This window comes from Oryx dammah, unplaced genomic scaffold (assembly GCF_014754425.2).
Source record: "Oryx dammah isolate SB20612 unplaced genomic scaffold, SCBI_Odam_1.1 HiC_scaffold_25, whole genome shotgun sequence".
Taxonomy (NCBI): Eukaryota; Metazoa; Chordata; class Mammalia; order Artiodactyla; family Bovidae; genus Oryx; species Oryx dammah.
The window spans coordinates 62,962,867-62,978,350 of NW_024070209.1; the positions used below are offsets into that span (position 1 = coordinate 62,962,867).

The window sequence follows — 15,484 nt, forward strand, 5'->3', positions numbered from 1 at the left end:
GTATTTACTACTATCACAGGCAGTGGTATTTCCAGCACTTCTTTTTTGGTGAAGGGTCTTACTCTAGTCCTCTGGTCTATTCTTGGCTTTCCTGGCAATGCTGCCTCAGGTAGAAAGCCACTTTCAGTTTCTCCCCAGGAATTATCTCTAAAGAGTAAGCGATGACAAGTGATGGATAATTTGCATTTTAACCCTATTCAAATTTGGGTAAATGGTTTAATATGCATGCTAATATTCTATCATTATTCCAATTAAGGAAACTATTATGTTAAAGTGTTTAATCAGGAGAATTAGGGAGAACTCCAGACACCTAAAATTAACCTCTAATAGTCTTGACATTCATTTTATTTAAGTGCAATTTGCTAAGCTATAAGCAACTCTCTGCCTAAGACTTCTGTTTAGGCACGTGGGGATTCCTGATAAGACCTAACAGCAATTCATTTCCTAACTAGATTGCTGTCTAAAAGAATAAACTAAAAGGGCTGCAATTTAAATACAATCAAGTCCCCAAGCAGTCACATTCCAGAAGACTTAAACATCATCATCTTGATCCCCAGGAACAACAATGCTATTCGCATCAGAAACAACACAACCACTTCCTCTTTCTCTGACCTTCTCGGTTTAATTACTTCCTGTGATTTCTTCTAGGGCTGAGTGTGCTTGCTCCCGGGGCGGCTGGCTTTCCATAGGAGACTGATTTGTCTGGAAGGTGCAGAATGCCAGCTGACAGACATTATACACAAAGTGCTCGGACTTCCTATTTCTCTTTCAGTGATGGATTTCTTGGGCTGTCTGGCATTTACCAAGAACTTTTTTTTTTTAAGTCATAAGAAAAGAAAAAATTCTTCCAGCACCTTACCATCTAAAGATCAAGGTACACCTCAAAGCTGAAAGTCCTGCCAACAATGGGTAAAGGCAGGCCCTTGATAATATCTCTCTGCATGGAAACACCACCTTCTTGACCAATGAGCTTCTTCAGCAAGTTTCAAATGCCAAGTATGTGAGGTTGCCTCTGAAGACACAAACCTGGCAGCTGGGAGCTCACCGTCATCACAAAGACAGGCTCTTGCTACTCAAACAGGGGTCCTTGGATTTGCACCAGCAGCATCGGGAAGTTGGTTAAAAATGCAGCATCTGAGATTCCCATGCACATTCAGGTTTAATCCTCTTCTCAAAATAGCTAGGCTAAAACCAGGTCTTAATGAACAGCAAGCTTCATTAACTATCTTGCTCACACACACTCCATCAAGGGCAAGGTGGCTGGTTGTCTTTCCAAAAGCGGACTCTGTAGAACTGCTCTTTGTATCAGTACAGAAAATGCCATCTCTGTGGGCACTGGTTCTCTGCTCCACAGAGCGGAACAGCAGAGCGAGGAAGAAATGTCACCTCACTGTCCTGAGGCATTTACGGGATCCTGTGCATGCATGCTAAGTCACCAGCTGTGACCAACTCGGTGCAACCCTGTGGACTGTAGCCCATCAGGCTCCTCTGTCCAGGGAGCTTTCCAGGCAAGAATACTAGAGCGAGTTGCCATTTCCTACTCCAGGGGATCTTCCTGACCCATAGATCGAACGTGGGTCTCCTGTACTATAGGTGGATTCTTTACCGTTTGAGCCACTAAGGAAGCCCTTTACAGAGTTCTAATTTCATTTGCTCAATGGTAATATAAGTCAAACCGTACACGCAACAGATTCTTGGCAAAAACTGAGGCTCTATGCAGTTGTTCATAAATAGTTGTCCTACAGACACGAGATGTGAAGTCAAAGGACCTGGGTAAAAATAACAAATCCTGCTCTGTGACCTCAGACAAGATACTTAACCTGGCTAAATCTTTTCTTCACCTGCAGCTGTGGACACTGTTAATTCATGGACATAATCCATCCACATGTGAGTACATGAGTATATGTGTATGAACACACAACACACACTCACCCTAAAAATGACTAAGGAACTTATTAGGGGATCTGGGAAGGGTGTGGAGCTCCTCTAAAGCTTTGGACAAGGAGTTCCCTGTACCCCAAACCTGGGAATCCCAACGCCTGCAGCTTGAGGGGTAACCCTGCAAAGGACGAAGAAGGGAAACACCTCTGGCCAGTCCATCATCTGTCCATCATCCAGATAACTCTGGCGTCACGCCCTTAAGGCACAAGGAAGTGCCTAGCACCCTAGAATGTAAGCTCCCTGAGGGCAGAGGCTCCCTCTGAGCCACAGCTGGGGGGGTCCTGTCTGGCAGGAAGGTGGCTGGAACACTGTGAAGTAAGTGAAGGGCACTCTGCTGCTAGTCACTCCCTCTCCTCCAGTCTCATCCTAACTACTATTTATTTTATCCAATAAATAATTTATACATGGCTTTTCAATTGGTGGCCAAGTATTTTCTAAAGTGAAGTTCCTTAGATTCAGAGAATACCACATTTCCAATGGACACCTGTCATCTGGTATCCACTACTTTTCCTTAGTATAAAAAGACATGTAAGAACAGAACTGGTTCACAAACAGCAGACTCCTAATCTGAAATCTGTGCATGCGTACTCGGTCATGTATGACTCTATTGCGATCCCATGGCTCCTCTGTTCATGGAATTTTCCAGGCAAGAATAGTGGAGCGGGTTGCCTTTCCTCCTCCAGAGGATCTTCCCAACCCAGGGATCGAACCTGAGTCTCCTGTGTATCCAGCACTGGCAGGCAGATTCTTTACCACTGCGCCACCTGGGAAGCCTGAAACTTGTTGACCCACAGTCTAACGTGAAGACAAGCATTAGTCTTCAGGGACAGAAGTAGCATTAGGCCAGGGCACACCATCCAGGCATAGCAGACCTGTTTCAGAATTTTGAGCCTGACAAAAATCCCAGATTTTGATTTAACCTATTAAACAAAGGAGAGACCTTTAATTACTCTGTTTAAGACTGTATTTACACTTATTCAGCTTTAAAAGTTCTACAAAAATGAGTAAACTTATTGGGATGTAGATGATTAAATCTCTGGCCGAGCCTCCACTTTATTCCCTGGATGGAAATATAAACACAAACACCAATGTGGCACACAAATAGACAAAACAAGCCATAAGCCAGCTTACTCCTAAGAGAACTCTCAGCCTCATCCATTCCCCCCACAAGCCTACTGACTCTTTGTTTTAGAAAGAATTTGAACGCTGTTTATAATGTGAGTTCTAGACCAGACAGGGGTGGCAAGAGAGCAAAGGCTGCTACTACATAGGTAAGGAAACTGACAGTAAGCATCAGAAGAGGAAAGAAGTAGAGGATGAACCCAAAGCCCACATTTCCTCCACCACCATAATGGCACCCTGCCCCTCTTGGTAGTTTTTAAAGACAAACAACTTCAAGTCTTTCTGGATATACATACAATATGAATAATCATTTAATTTTTTATATAGGATAAAACTCTTTTTCAATTAATGAACATTTAATCAATCAATGAATGTTTGCAGAAAGCCTACTATGGGCTTAGCACTCTGCCTGAAGATGGGTGTACAGGTCAATAAGCTATTATTCCCACACCTGGAAGGGCAGATGGGCCAAGCTTCTGGGTGCATTCTTAGGGTGGGATGCAAATACAAAATAAACAGTGTTTATCTGAAAAATCAATATTGGAGGCCAGAGCCAAAGCAATGAGAAAAAGAAGTAAGAGGACTAAACAGTAAAAATGACAGACAAGGATGAACCAGGAAAGACAATTTTAACAACTCAGCCTGACAATTAAGTTTTAAGCACTTATGAATGGACCATAGGAAATAAATCTAAGAATGGAAACGCAATTTGAAAAATTGTTATTTCTACAAAGAGGAGGAGCCAAACCCATACATTTTGAAGGTGCTCATATTGTTTTATCTCTTCAATCACAACTGCTAAATGCCAGGGTGAAGTAAAAATTCGTTTCTTCACCTGTATGCTCTTGTGTGTGCTTAGCTGCTCAGTCGTGTCCAACTCTGTGACCCTGTGGATTATAGCCTGCCAGACTTTTCCGTTCATGGGATTCTCTAGGCAAGAATACTGGAGTGGGGGTAGCCATTCCTTTCTCCAAGGAATCTTCCCAACACAGGGATCAAACGCAGGTTTCCTGCACTGCAGGTGGATTCTTTATTGTCTGTATGCTCTTGGGGCAATCAATATAGAAATTCTGTTTTAAAATAAATATTCAGCTGCCCTTTGAAAGTAGCATAAATAACATAAGCAGGATTTGCTATCATGTGTGCAACATACCCCAAGTGAACATATTGTTGACAAAGATTACCTGAGAAATGAGTAATTACAAAACAGTTGGTCCTTAATTTAGCCAAGTCCTATGCCAGTTAATATCAAGCGTTTTACTAAGATCCTGGCCTGATTTCCTTCCCCTGACAGGGACCACACCAAGCTGTGGTAACCATCTTTCATGCCTACCACGGCAGGCACACAGAAAACACAGTTTGCTTCACAGAGCATGCTGCCCACCAGCGCAAAATATTCCTTCTACTCCAGTGACTAAAAGCCCTAGACAATGCCTTAAAAAATACTGATCAAAAAGAAACATTTACAATAGTTAATGAGTTTATCAATATGGCTGGGTCTTAAAAAAAAAAAAAAAAGGCAGCCCAATTTACTTAAGAGAAAACAAGCCAAAACAAACAGCCAAACGCAAAAACTTCCTGCTCTGCCTCTATTATCATCTTGTTCAAGTTTCTAAGGATTTTGCTGTTAGATTGTGTATTTGTGTTCCACCCCATAACATAGGAACTCTGCCAACACTGGCGCTCATCAGCACAGCTGTCTCCAACTTCAAGTGTTAAGATTCCACGAGAACCCTGTAGTTATTGCAAATTGTTAATATTTTGATCTCGGCAAACTATCCTGAAGAGGCACAAAACACAGGCCCCGGCTTACTGAGTTTAGACTCTTCCACTTCCCAGTTCCCACAATAGTGATTGGAATCAAAATGGTTTTGACTTTTTCATCACAGATCACCAACACCAGATAGTTCTGCGACCAGTTTCCGCAAGACACGTCAAGGGCTACAGGCAAAACATGGGAGTTTCTCAGAAGGAGGCTTATATACAACCTAACTTAACCAAATACAATAATTATAATTATTGCATTTGTCAGCAGGGACAAAACAACATTTTAAAATAATCAGATTCGTTTTTTTAACTTAATAGATCTTTATTAAAAGCAACCACAATGTGCCTGATGGTATTAGGCCAACAAGTAGAAAACTAGGCAAGAGAGGTAACCCTGAATCCCAAAAGCTCCTATTTTGGGACAGATGTAGCTGTGTATAACAAACCCAACTCTAAATGGTGAGAACTGTCATACAGTGTGGAAGGAAAGTGCTATTAAGAGTCCACCATTTTTTCTTAGGGAGTGAGGGAGGGGGAAGTCCAGGAGGACCTCAGAAGAGGAATGACTCAGGGCTAGTAGTAGGGGAATGAGCAGAACTTCACATGTTGGAGAAGGAAAGAAGAACATTAAGGAATAAACAGCATGAGCGAGTGGACCATTGAGAAGAACAGTTTTCATATTGATACTGATCCACTTTTTATATATGTTATTGGTTAAAGGGACCAGAAAGCAGAGGGAATCAGGTACAGCTGGAAAGGAAGTAGCATCTGTTAAGATCCCTGTGGAAACAAACTCAGCAGATGGAGGTTAGTGAACTCCCACCAGCTACCAAGACTATAACCTTGCAGAGAAGGAAATGGCAACCCTCTCCAGGGTTCTTGCCTGGAGAATCCCAGGGACGGGGGAGCCTGGTGGGCTGCCGTTGTCTATGGGGTCGCACAGAGTCGGACACGACTGAAGTGACTTAGTAGTAGTAGTAGTAGTAGTAGTAGAGGCTCTTAGCTTTATACAATGACAATGTCTTTTTACACCATAACAATGTCCTGGCTTATAAGCTTGTTAAAGATCTTTCCAAGTTTTTTGTTCTGTTTCGCTTTTAAGATTTTCTAAGGAAGAGACCAAGATTCCAATTCCTAGATGACTCCAGGATTCTATTCTGGTAAAGTAGAAACACACCTACTTTTTTAAGGCTAAGGCAAAAAGAAGGGATCAATACTTGTTGCATTGTGTCTAATTTCACAACTCTTACTTTAATAACTATAGAGCTAACATTCCAGTAATAATCAACTCTGAATTCACATTCCTTCCATTATCTTAAGGTGTAACAAGCCCAAGTTTACTTAAATTCACTTTAATTCAGTATGTGCCTCATAGGATTTTCAGGGAAGATAAGGGAAGTGAAAAAAGTTATGGAAATGACAGGATGTCACTAATTCAGAAGAATTAGGGACAGTATGACTGGCAGAAACGGTCTGAGCTTTGAAGTCAGAACGACTAAGGCTAGCCACCCTCTGCCCTTCTGAAATAGCACCTTGTGGTGCTTGAAAATACAGTCCTTCTTGAGACAGCCTACTAGGGTTATTTAACCTCTCTGTGTCTTGATTTCACCCCATCCTATAAATGGAGGTAATAAAACCATATGTGCTTCCCTGGAGGCTCAGTGGTAAAGAAGCCGTCTGCCAATACAGGAGACACGAGTTCAATCCCCAGGTTGAGAAGATCCCCTGGAGAAGGAAATGGCAACTCACTCCAGTATTCTTGCCTGGAGAATTCTGTGGAAAGAGAAGTCAGGCGAGCTACAGTCCATGGGGTGGCTAAAGAGTCAGACATGACTGAGCGACTACACAGCAAACAAAACCATATACAGCATAGAACTGTTGAAAAGACTAAAGGAGTAAAGTCCTATAAAAATATTTGCTGTCTTCAGTAAGTAATGTAAGCTTCCTCATCGGTTAAACGTGTTAACACCTCCCTCACATGGTTATTTGAAAGTGAGACTGTAAAAAACCTCTCTTGGTGTCTAGCGATGAGCCGACACCAGAAACACGTGTTATTCCTAGTGTGTGCTGTAAGCTTTACACAGGCTAGCTCATTTAATGGAGAACGAAATGGCAACCCACTCCAGTGTTCTTGCCTGGAGAATCCCAGGGATGGAGGAGCCTGGTGGGCTGCCGTCTATGGGGTCTCACAGAGTCGGACACGACTGAAGCGACTTAGCAGCAGCAGCTCATTTAATTCCCACAGCAACTCCACGAAATCAGTAGTTTTTATTCCCATTTTATTCACTCAGATAAAAGCAAAGTGAGATACATCAGTAACTCGCCTTGGATCAGAAGGTGACATCAGTAACTTGTCTTGGATCAGAAGATGACCAAATGGCTAAGCCTTAAGCCATATGTTACAATGCATTTAAAGCAGGATCTTTGGCCTTTGGCTGAAATAACCAGTTAGACATTTTTCAGTCAGTTGAGACTGAGTAAAGACCTCAGGGAATTATTTTTAATTCTGTGAAGTGTAATCACTGTCTTATGGTTTCACATAAGAGTATGCTCATCTTTTGGAAAGCAGGCTCAAGTAATTGAATATAAGAGTTCTAATGTCTAATTTCTTTGAAATGGTTCAGCAAAAAATATTTAAGCTTTTTAAGTTTTTTTCCAAATGGGAAACCTTTCAACATTAGGGAAAGTATGAGTGAGGGCAGAGTTATAAATCCATCCTCAGCAAGATGTGTGTTGCTGAGAGGAGATCAGCAACAAAATAGAAAGCTGAACGGTAGCTGAGTGGCTCTTGAGTTACTGCTCCTTGAGAAGAGTTTCTTCATTTTGTCTGCAAATTTCCAAATCATTCATAGCCATGATCCAGTGATTTAAAGATACAGATGAAACACACATGATTAAAAAATTTTTTTTCCATTTCCTTTGTACAAAAGGTCGCTTTCAATAATTTATTGAATTATTTTAATTATCTTTAATTTTTAAATTTAATTATCTTTAATTTTCACTTACTGAAAAAAAATCTGTAGAGTTATAAATCTTAACATGCATTTCTGTCTAGAGAGGGACAGAAGGGTCAGGGTACTTTTTATACTGAAGCTATTGTTTAGGACCATCAGCAAAAAGAGCTTTACTAAATTTATATGCGTATATTCATGAGAGTAATTTTAAAATGACAGAAAAAAGAACATTAGAAGACAAAACATATATTTTTTAAAATTAAGCACGATTTTATCACTTGCAAGTTTCTGATTTATTGCTAAATGTAATATATGTAAATACCTGTACTGTTTAATAAAAACCTTAAATATATGTGGGCTATCAGGAAGATCTATTTTACCTAAGACACAAATATATCTCCCTTGAGTTTCCAGTTTGATGTCACTTCCTTATAACACACCTTGCCTACTTCCAAAAGGTATCTGAGGAAGCTCAAACATAAAAACCATTAGAAGAGAAAACAGAAAATAGACTGAAATGCATAGAGAGGAGTGGTAAACAAATCTAGCAAAAACCTAAGCTAATATGGCTACCATAACCAAGCAAAAATTTTAGCTCTGAGCTTGAGACAGTGGTAGTAAATAATAAAACAAAACAGAAAACCAATCACAGCATGCCCTGTAAGTCTGAGAGAAACGTTCTTCCGGGCACCAGCATTTAAAAGGAATTTTTCAGATGGGCCATTACATAAGAACGATGAACAATATAATGGACAGTGTCCACAAATGGCAGTTTATACAGCCCATGCAGCCCATTTTCTTACCAGGCATTTCTTGTCTCATGACAAGGTCATTGCATTAAAAGTAATTCAGAGAAAGCCATTTTTGCAGCAGGCTAAGGCGCCACAGCTTTCTGATTCTCTAACTGAAACCAGAACCTATCCTCAAATATCCATTGTCTTAACTGGGCTTCTGACAGCAGTAGGGACAGCCAGTTCCATGCCAAACTGCTCTGAAAGCCTGGAAGAGAAATATTTATTTCTTGTTGGTGATTCCACCTGAAATCCCTTTGCTTTGGATATCAGATGGGATAGAATACAAAGCTGACCTGCCCTAGAAAGGAAGCAGCCAGGCCAGCATCCTTGAGGAATGGAGGCAAGGAACCCCAATCTAGGGTGATGAACCAATCTTCAACAAGCCCTGAGCACGGCAACCTTCCCTTCCTGCTACTACTGCTATTGTGTGTGCAGGGACAAACAAGGACCCATAAAAATACCTGTTTATTATTAATAGTCATGTCCCAAAGGGGCAAGGCCCAGCATATTCCTTACCCCACCCATATTTCAGCCCTAGAAGGGCAACATTTTTCATTTTACCATTTCAAGATACAATCTATGAAGGCCAAGCAAAGGTCTAACATAGAAAGACCAACAGATGTGGTGGGACATGGGACATGCACACCAGGTAAGATCCTCTCAGGCTACTTATGGGACAGGTGTCCTAAGACGGGTGTCTGGCAGACTAGGGGTTACTGCAGCCAAAGCTCCCTGGGGACGCAGAGAAAGGAAATTCCCTTTCCCAAACACCAACTCTCCCGACACCCCCTCCCGCCCAGCCCGGCGACAGCAGACACCAAAGGACAACGGGGCACTAAAAAAAAAAAAAAAGAGTAGATGCTTACAGCACAGCATTCTATCACCTGCTGCAAGACAAGCCCTCCCCGCTGGCCAGCCCTGAGTCACTTCCCCTCTCTGCATCGGGTCTCAATGCTCGCGGGGGCAAAAGACCTCTGGCGCTGGATATCCGCAGCCCCCAAGTCGGCGCAGGCACACGCTGGGCCTCCCTCTAGGCAAGTTCCCGTGGCTGCCGACCCGCTCTCTGCGCCCCAGCCGGCGCCGCCGCTACCTTGGCTAATGGCAGCTCTGAATGAAAGGAGCCGAGACAGGCTCCGGATTTATGAATGTGCAGGGGAGGAGGGGAGAGATATCATGTGACAATAAAGGAGAGCGTCTTATTCACAAAAAAAAAAAAAAAAGTCGCTGTGGCGGGCACAGCCACTGAGCAGCAGCGGCCGCCGCGATGCGGTGACCGCTCGGACCCGAGGCCGACGATCTCAGGCACCCGGCCCCTGCAGCCCAACCTCTAGTCGCACCCGCGATCGGAAACGCCTCGGGCGCCGGCAGAAGAAAGGCAAAGCCGCCTCGGCGGCCGCAGGGCCACAGAAAGCTGCACCTCGGCCAGGTGCTGAAGGAAGACACGGGTCCCGTGAGGGGAGGTGGGTGCGCCGGAGAGCCCCTCCAGCGAAGAGCCCCGAGCTTTGTTCGCCTCGGGCCCGCGGGCCGGGCACGCACTCCTGTGCACGCGCGCACACACAGATATACACAAAGATATACACAGACACACAGAGATATACACACAAGGGCCCCGCAGCTCGCTGCCCCGCAGGCTCCCGCCCTCCCCCGCCGCACACCCTCGGATCCGCCCCCCGAACAGCCCAGACCCCGCGGGGCGCCTGTCCCCGGCCGGCCAACGCGTGCACACACACGCACACGCGCCGTGGGGCCCCAGGGCTGCTCCAGCACGCCGGCCTGCGCGGGGATCCGGGTGCACGCAGACCCTAGCGCAACCCGCGCCCAGTCCTCCCTTAGCTCCGCAGTGTTTTTTATGAATGAAAATGTGGTATGCAAATGAGAGCGATTCAAGAAAACGACATGGCGGAGCCTGGGCCCCAGTGGGCTTCCGAAGGGACCGCGGGGCTAGCAGAGGGGGTGGGAGAGTTACAAAAGTCACCGGGTCAAAACCCACCGACCCTTGGAAGCCGGAGCGGGGGTGTCAGGTGTTCCGCTCCCGCCGCCGAGGATCTCGAGAGGAGGGGTGGTTTGAGTCTCCGGAGAGGGATCGGGGACCGCCCGGAGGTCACCCGTGCGCCCTTGGCCCCCGCAGCGGCCACCAGCCCGCCGACACAACGCGCGCCCCCTCCAGCCTGCAGCAGTTTTCGCCCCCTCCTCACTTCATCAACAAGGGGGGAAATCTCGAGTCCCACACACCAGCGAGTCGCTGCACCCCAAGCCAAGCTCACCCAAACAGCGTCCCCGCCCGCGTCCTCAGCCCCGGCTCCCACGCTGCCCTCGCGGGGCACCCTCGTCCCACCCCGCGGCCAAACTTACTCGTCCGGGTGTGTTTCTTCGGTCATTTTCCTGTTCACCTAGACGCCTGTCCCGCGGCGGGCAGCTTTGCTCCCTTCATCTTCCTGTCCGCTCATCCTCCCCCCCCCCCCGCCACCTCCCTTCTTCACATCTCCGGAGATCGCCTGATTTGGTTGGGGGGAGCTGCTAGAGATGAAGGGGGCGCCGCAGAAGGCAGAAAGGGAAGCAGGGCGACGGGAGCGTGGGGTGAGGTCTGGAGAAGGGGTGCACAGGCAAGCTTCGCGGGGAGTGAGCGCCGCAGGGCCGAGGGGCAAAAGCGGGCGGGGGCTCCGAGGGCTCGGGAGCGGGCGGAGCGGAGAGATTTGGGCAGGGGACGGCGGTAGGGGAGAGGAGGAGAAAAACAAGCGCGCGGTGGAGCGGCGGGGACTGCCGAGAGCAGGGGAAGAGGGCCGGCCGCGGGCGGGGGCTCGGCCCGGGGTTGCCCCCGGGGGGCCGGGCCAATCACAGTTCCGGGGAGCGCTCGGCCGCCAGGGGAGGTGCGCCCGGAAGGCGGTGCACGGCGCCCCGTCCGAGCCCCATCTCTCGACTCTACCGATTTACTCCATATTGGATTCTCACCACCGCCAACAGGAGGAGGAAGTAGGGCGGAAGCGATGACGTCTTCCCAGCGGCCAGAGGTGGTGGAGTGCAAAAAGCTTCCTACTTGCGACCGAAAAAAAAAAAGGAGGAAAAAAAAAAAAAAAAAACTTTGTCCGGCCTACTGAGCATGCCCGACTTCCTTCCCTCCCTCCCCCGCCCCCCCAAGTCCCTCCCGGCTTCCACTCCCTGAGGAGCCCTGGAGCGGAGTTGTTTGCGCCGCGTTTAACTCCGGATCCTCCCGCGTTAGCGCTCCGGGTTTTAAGATGCCCGAGAGGAGGGAGGAGGTGGCAGCGGGGGACTCGCACACATCTGGCCTCCGGTTGGTTCCCTCCCTCCTCCCAAACCCCTGGATTAAAAATCGGAGGGAAGAGGAGGAGGGGGAAGACAGGGAGCTCTGGGGGTGGCCGGAGGGTTGCTGGCCCTCGGAAGAACAACTAACCCCGCCTTGGGTCGGGAGGGTGGGAGCGGAACAGGTGCATTTGCCAAGATTCTGAAAGGCAGAGGCTTTTCAGTTTCACCTGAATCTCAGGATCTCTTTTCTTGGTACGGGCTTGGGCGTTTTTAAGGAATCATTATTTGTACATTGAAAAAAAAAAAAAAAATCCAACAGAAGCCAGGAGCGTTTGCATTCCAGTAGAAATGAAGGACTTTCCCAGGTTAAAATGCAAACCCAAATGTTTTTTAAATTACTAAGTAAATCTCGGGTTGGTGGAGGATGGTCCTTGTCCTAGGCCCTTGAATGCTAGTTCCTGGCCCAGAGGTTGCCAGCCCCATGGGCTTTGGCACAGTGAGGTGGGGACCCCTGCTCCCGCTCTATCTCCCCTTTGTTTTTAAATTATTTTCCTAACCTGGCCTGGGACCATGCGCCAGGATAGGCCCGTACTTTTTAACACAGCACTGTCTAGGCAAAGGGCAAGCAACCTGTGCCAGGATCTTTGCTTGGATTGATGCTCTGCTGTTGCAGTTTTGAAATTCTTTATGGTGTTTAAACTAGGGGCTTCACATTGCTACTTTGCAGGGGTCCCAGAAATTCCATAGCCAGTGAATATTTCCTTCTGGGGTCTTGCTAGGGAGCAAGAGATATAGTCTCTGTTCCTTCCTGCTCTCCAAGCACTTTTATATTCTGAATGTCCCAAGACACTACACAAAAAATTTTAACTTAATGGCAATCACTGAACCAATTAAGAGAAGACTAAATATATGCCTCAAATGTTGCATAGGTAAAGGGTATATGTATGCATTTGGAGAGTCACAGTACTCTGAAGAAAGTTAAGAGTTTTCACCTTGAGTCAAGGGAAAACTAGTGGTTTACCCTAGGCTTTGTGTTTAATCTTAACCATGATCTGTGTGGACACAGACTGGGGTTAAACCCAATCAACCACTCCATGCTAAGTGCTGGTATGTGGTGGTAAAAAGGGCACTAGACAGGGGAGGAACACCTAGGTTCTGGTTTCTTCCTAGCAGCCCCGAGACCCTGAGTGAGGCTTTTAGCAATTCTTCAGTTTCTTTATAGAATAAGGATACCAAGGCCACACTTGTCTTTCTCAGTCTTTGATACCGCTGAGGGTCTATGAGAAAGCACTGAACAAAGCAAGACCTCACTGGCATCTAAATCCCCATGAGGTGAAGGCATCTATCCAGTTCTCACCTTTGCCCATTTGTTGCTTTTCTCAGCAATGTTTGAAAGAAGTCCTATTCAGTCATTCCTGAACTTCCAGGAACATGGACATTTGTCTTGTCAGAAATATCCACCCAATGGGTGTCACCCTCTAGTTCAGAGTACTCAAATGACAAGGTTACAGGTGAGATGATTATTTTCTGCAGGTAGGCAAGCTGAATCTATGTCATTACAACTCATTCATCCATCTCCCTGCTAATAACAGTGAATGACTGGCCCAACCCAGGAGCAAAAGAAAACATTCCAAGGTCCAAGAGTCACCAAGTCCCAACTTGGATGTTCTGCTGCCAAACTCCAGCAGGTCCTTAAGTTCTCTGAACCTCACACTATCCTGTAGTAACAAGGTAATATCCACAACATAGAGTTGTTGGAGGATTAAATGGCTATAAAATGAAGGCACTGTGTTAAGCACACTGCAAATACGAGATTAACAGCAACACTTTCTTCCCTTTAGCCAATGGATTATCAAATGCTCTCCCTTTCACTCCTGGTCCTTTATGTTCCTCTAAAGAAAACCTTCCAATTTTTGCCTTGTTCTTTACGCAAAAGGAATCTTTTTGATGAAAATGTCCCAAGCAGGTCACCCCTCCTGCATCAATCGCTAACTATGACTGGCAGCTCCGAGAATAAATGGCGGTATTGAGTGAATAACTCAGATGTTTATTGATCGGAATACCAGGGTGTTATCAAAGCCTTCTGGATAGTTACCAGAATTGGGGATATCACGGAATCAGGGTTTTAATGTCATTGCTGAAAAGAGCTAAATACCCCCATCCCTGTCTCGCCCCGACAAACAGCAAAACAAGGGGCAGGCAAGCCAAGGGTGTCCTCATACAGTGTGTCAAAAGTAATGTCGATCTGCTCACAACTTCAGGGTAACCCAGCGGAGTCTCCCGTAGGACCCCCACCTACTCGCCTCCGAACCCGAGTCCGGGGCGAGGGGGCACCCCCCCCCCCGAATCCTCCGGGCTGGCCGCCGGGAAAGCCCGGAACCCGAGCGACCCTCGGCGGGCTCGGGACGGGCATGCTCAGTAGACCCGCAGCGCTAGTTTCAATCGGAAGCCGGCCTCGGCCCCCGCCCCCGGCCCCCGCCCCCTCCCGCCCCGCACGGGCGCGGGGGGAAGCGGACATTTTCTCCTCCACAATCCTCTCTCTCTTGTCCTTCGCCCCCTTTCTGCGTCCTCCCACTTTTCGCCCGTCGGGGTCCGACCGGGCGCTGGTGTAAATCTCTCGGGAGTGGGCTGGTGATAGTGACTCTCCTCGCCCTCCCCCAGGGTTAGGGGGGTTGCAGGGTAGGGGGTGGTTGGGGGAGGACTCCACTGTGCCCTAAGGTGGTTTGTGCCGCCCGACCGCGGCCCTCAGGAGCCCCCCCACTGCCGCAGCGCCCCCCGCTCCCCCCCCCGCGAGGCGTGCGCAGCTGCGCCCCGCCTGTCCTCATCTCACCCTCATCCTGCCCCTTCGGTATTTCTCAATGACCGGCGCTCGGAGGGCACTTCCGACCCGGGAGGGAGCGGGTATCATTAGCGCCAGCTTTATCAGTTCCTTCCGGTCTGCCAGGAGCCCAGCCTTGCGCGCAGCTTGGCCGCGCCCCGGGCTCTCGGGTGCCTTTATTTTTCTGTTTAAACAAGCAGTCGTGTGTGCCGGGGTGTGCCAAACGAACGTGCAGCCCGGCTGCTCCGCCCTCCCCCGCACCAGACCCGCCGGCCGGAATGGAAACCCAAGCTCTCGAAAAGAAGGGGATGATGCAAACTTAGAAACTGACCCGGCGTCCGGGAACGATGCCCCTGCGGGGCGCGGCGTCCCAGTCCCGGCATGAATGGCTGGAGCCCGATTGCATAATCGGCGCGGTATAAATAGCCGACGGGCGGGCCGCTGACGAGCTCGCTGGTCCCGTTATCGTGACTACTTCATCCCCGATGCATTCACTCCCGGGTCATTTTCCCTTTCAGCTGCAAGGCTGGGATTTTAAATAGCAGAGACGAAAGGCTCTCATTCCTGCTTCCCTGCTCCCTTGAGTTCATGTATTATGAATGAAACCTCGCTGCTTCCTAATGGCTCACTTCAGGTAGGGGAGAGACTAAGTCAAGGCAGCGGTCCACCGAACCTCGTGTGTGTGTGTCTCTGTGTGTGTGTTCCACCGAACCTCGTGTGTGTGTGTGAAAAGGCAGCGGTCCACCGAGCCTCGGGTGTATGTGTGTATGTCCCGAAGGGAGAGAAAGCAAGAAAAAATGATTGACAGGGCTGGGCAACAGTCTCAT

The 15,484-nt window shown here is 47.7% G+C and overlaps 1 protein-coding gene across 2 annotated transcripts in view; it reads right to left on the reverse strand.

Annotated features, from left to right (window-relative positions):
* SPRED2 (sprouty related EVH1 domain containing 2) overlaps positions 1 to 11,686 on the reverse strand; it is a 120,215-nt gene extending 108,529 nt beyond the window's left edge. Inside the window, exon 1 of one of the 2 annotated variants that reach the window (XM_040224053.1) lies at positions 10,931 to 11,686. In XM_040224053.1, coding sequence (XP_040079987.1) covers positions 10,931 to 10,956 — 26 coding nt within the window. In that variant the 5' untranslated portion in view covers positions 10,957 to 11,686. The remainder of the gene's footprint in view (positions 1 to 10,930) is intronic. The other variant, XM_040224052.1, reaches the window with a different exon arrangement.
* Positions 11,687 to 15,484: the final 3,798 nt, after the last annotated feature.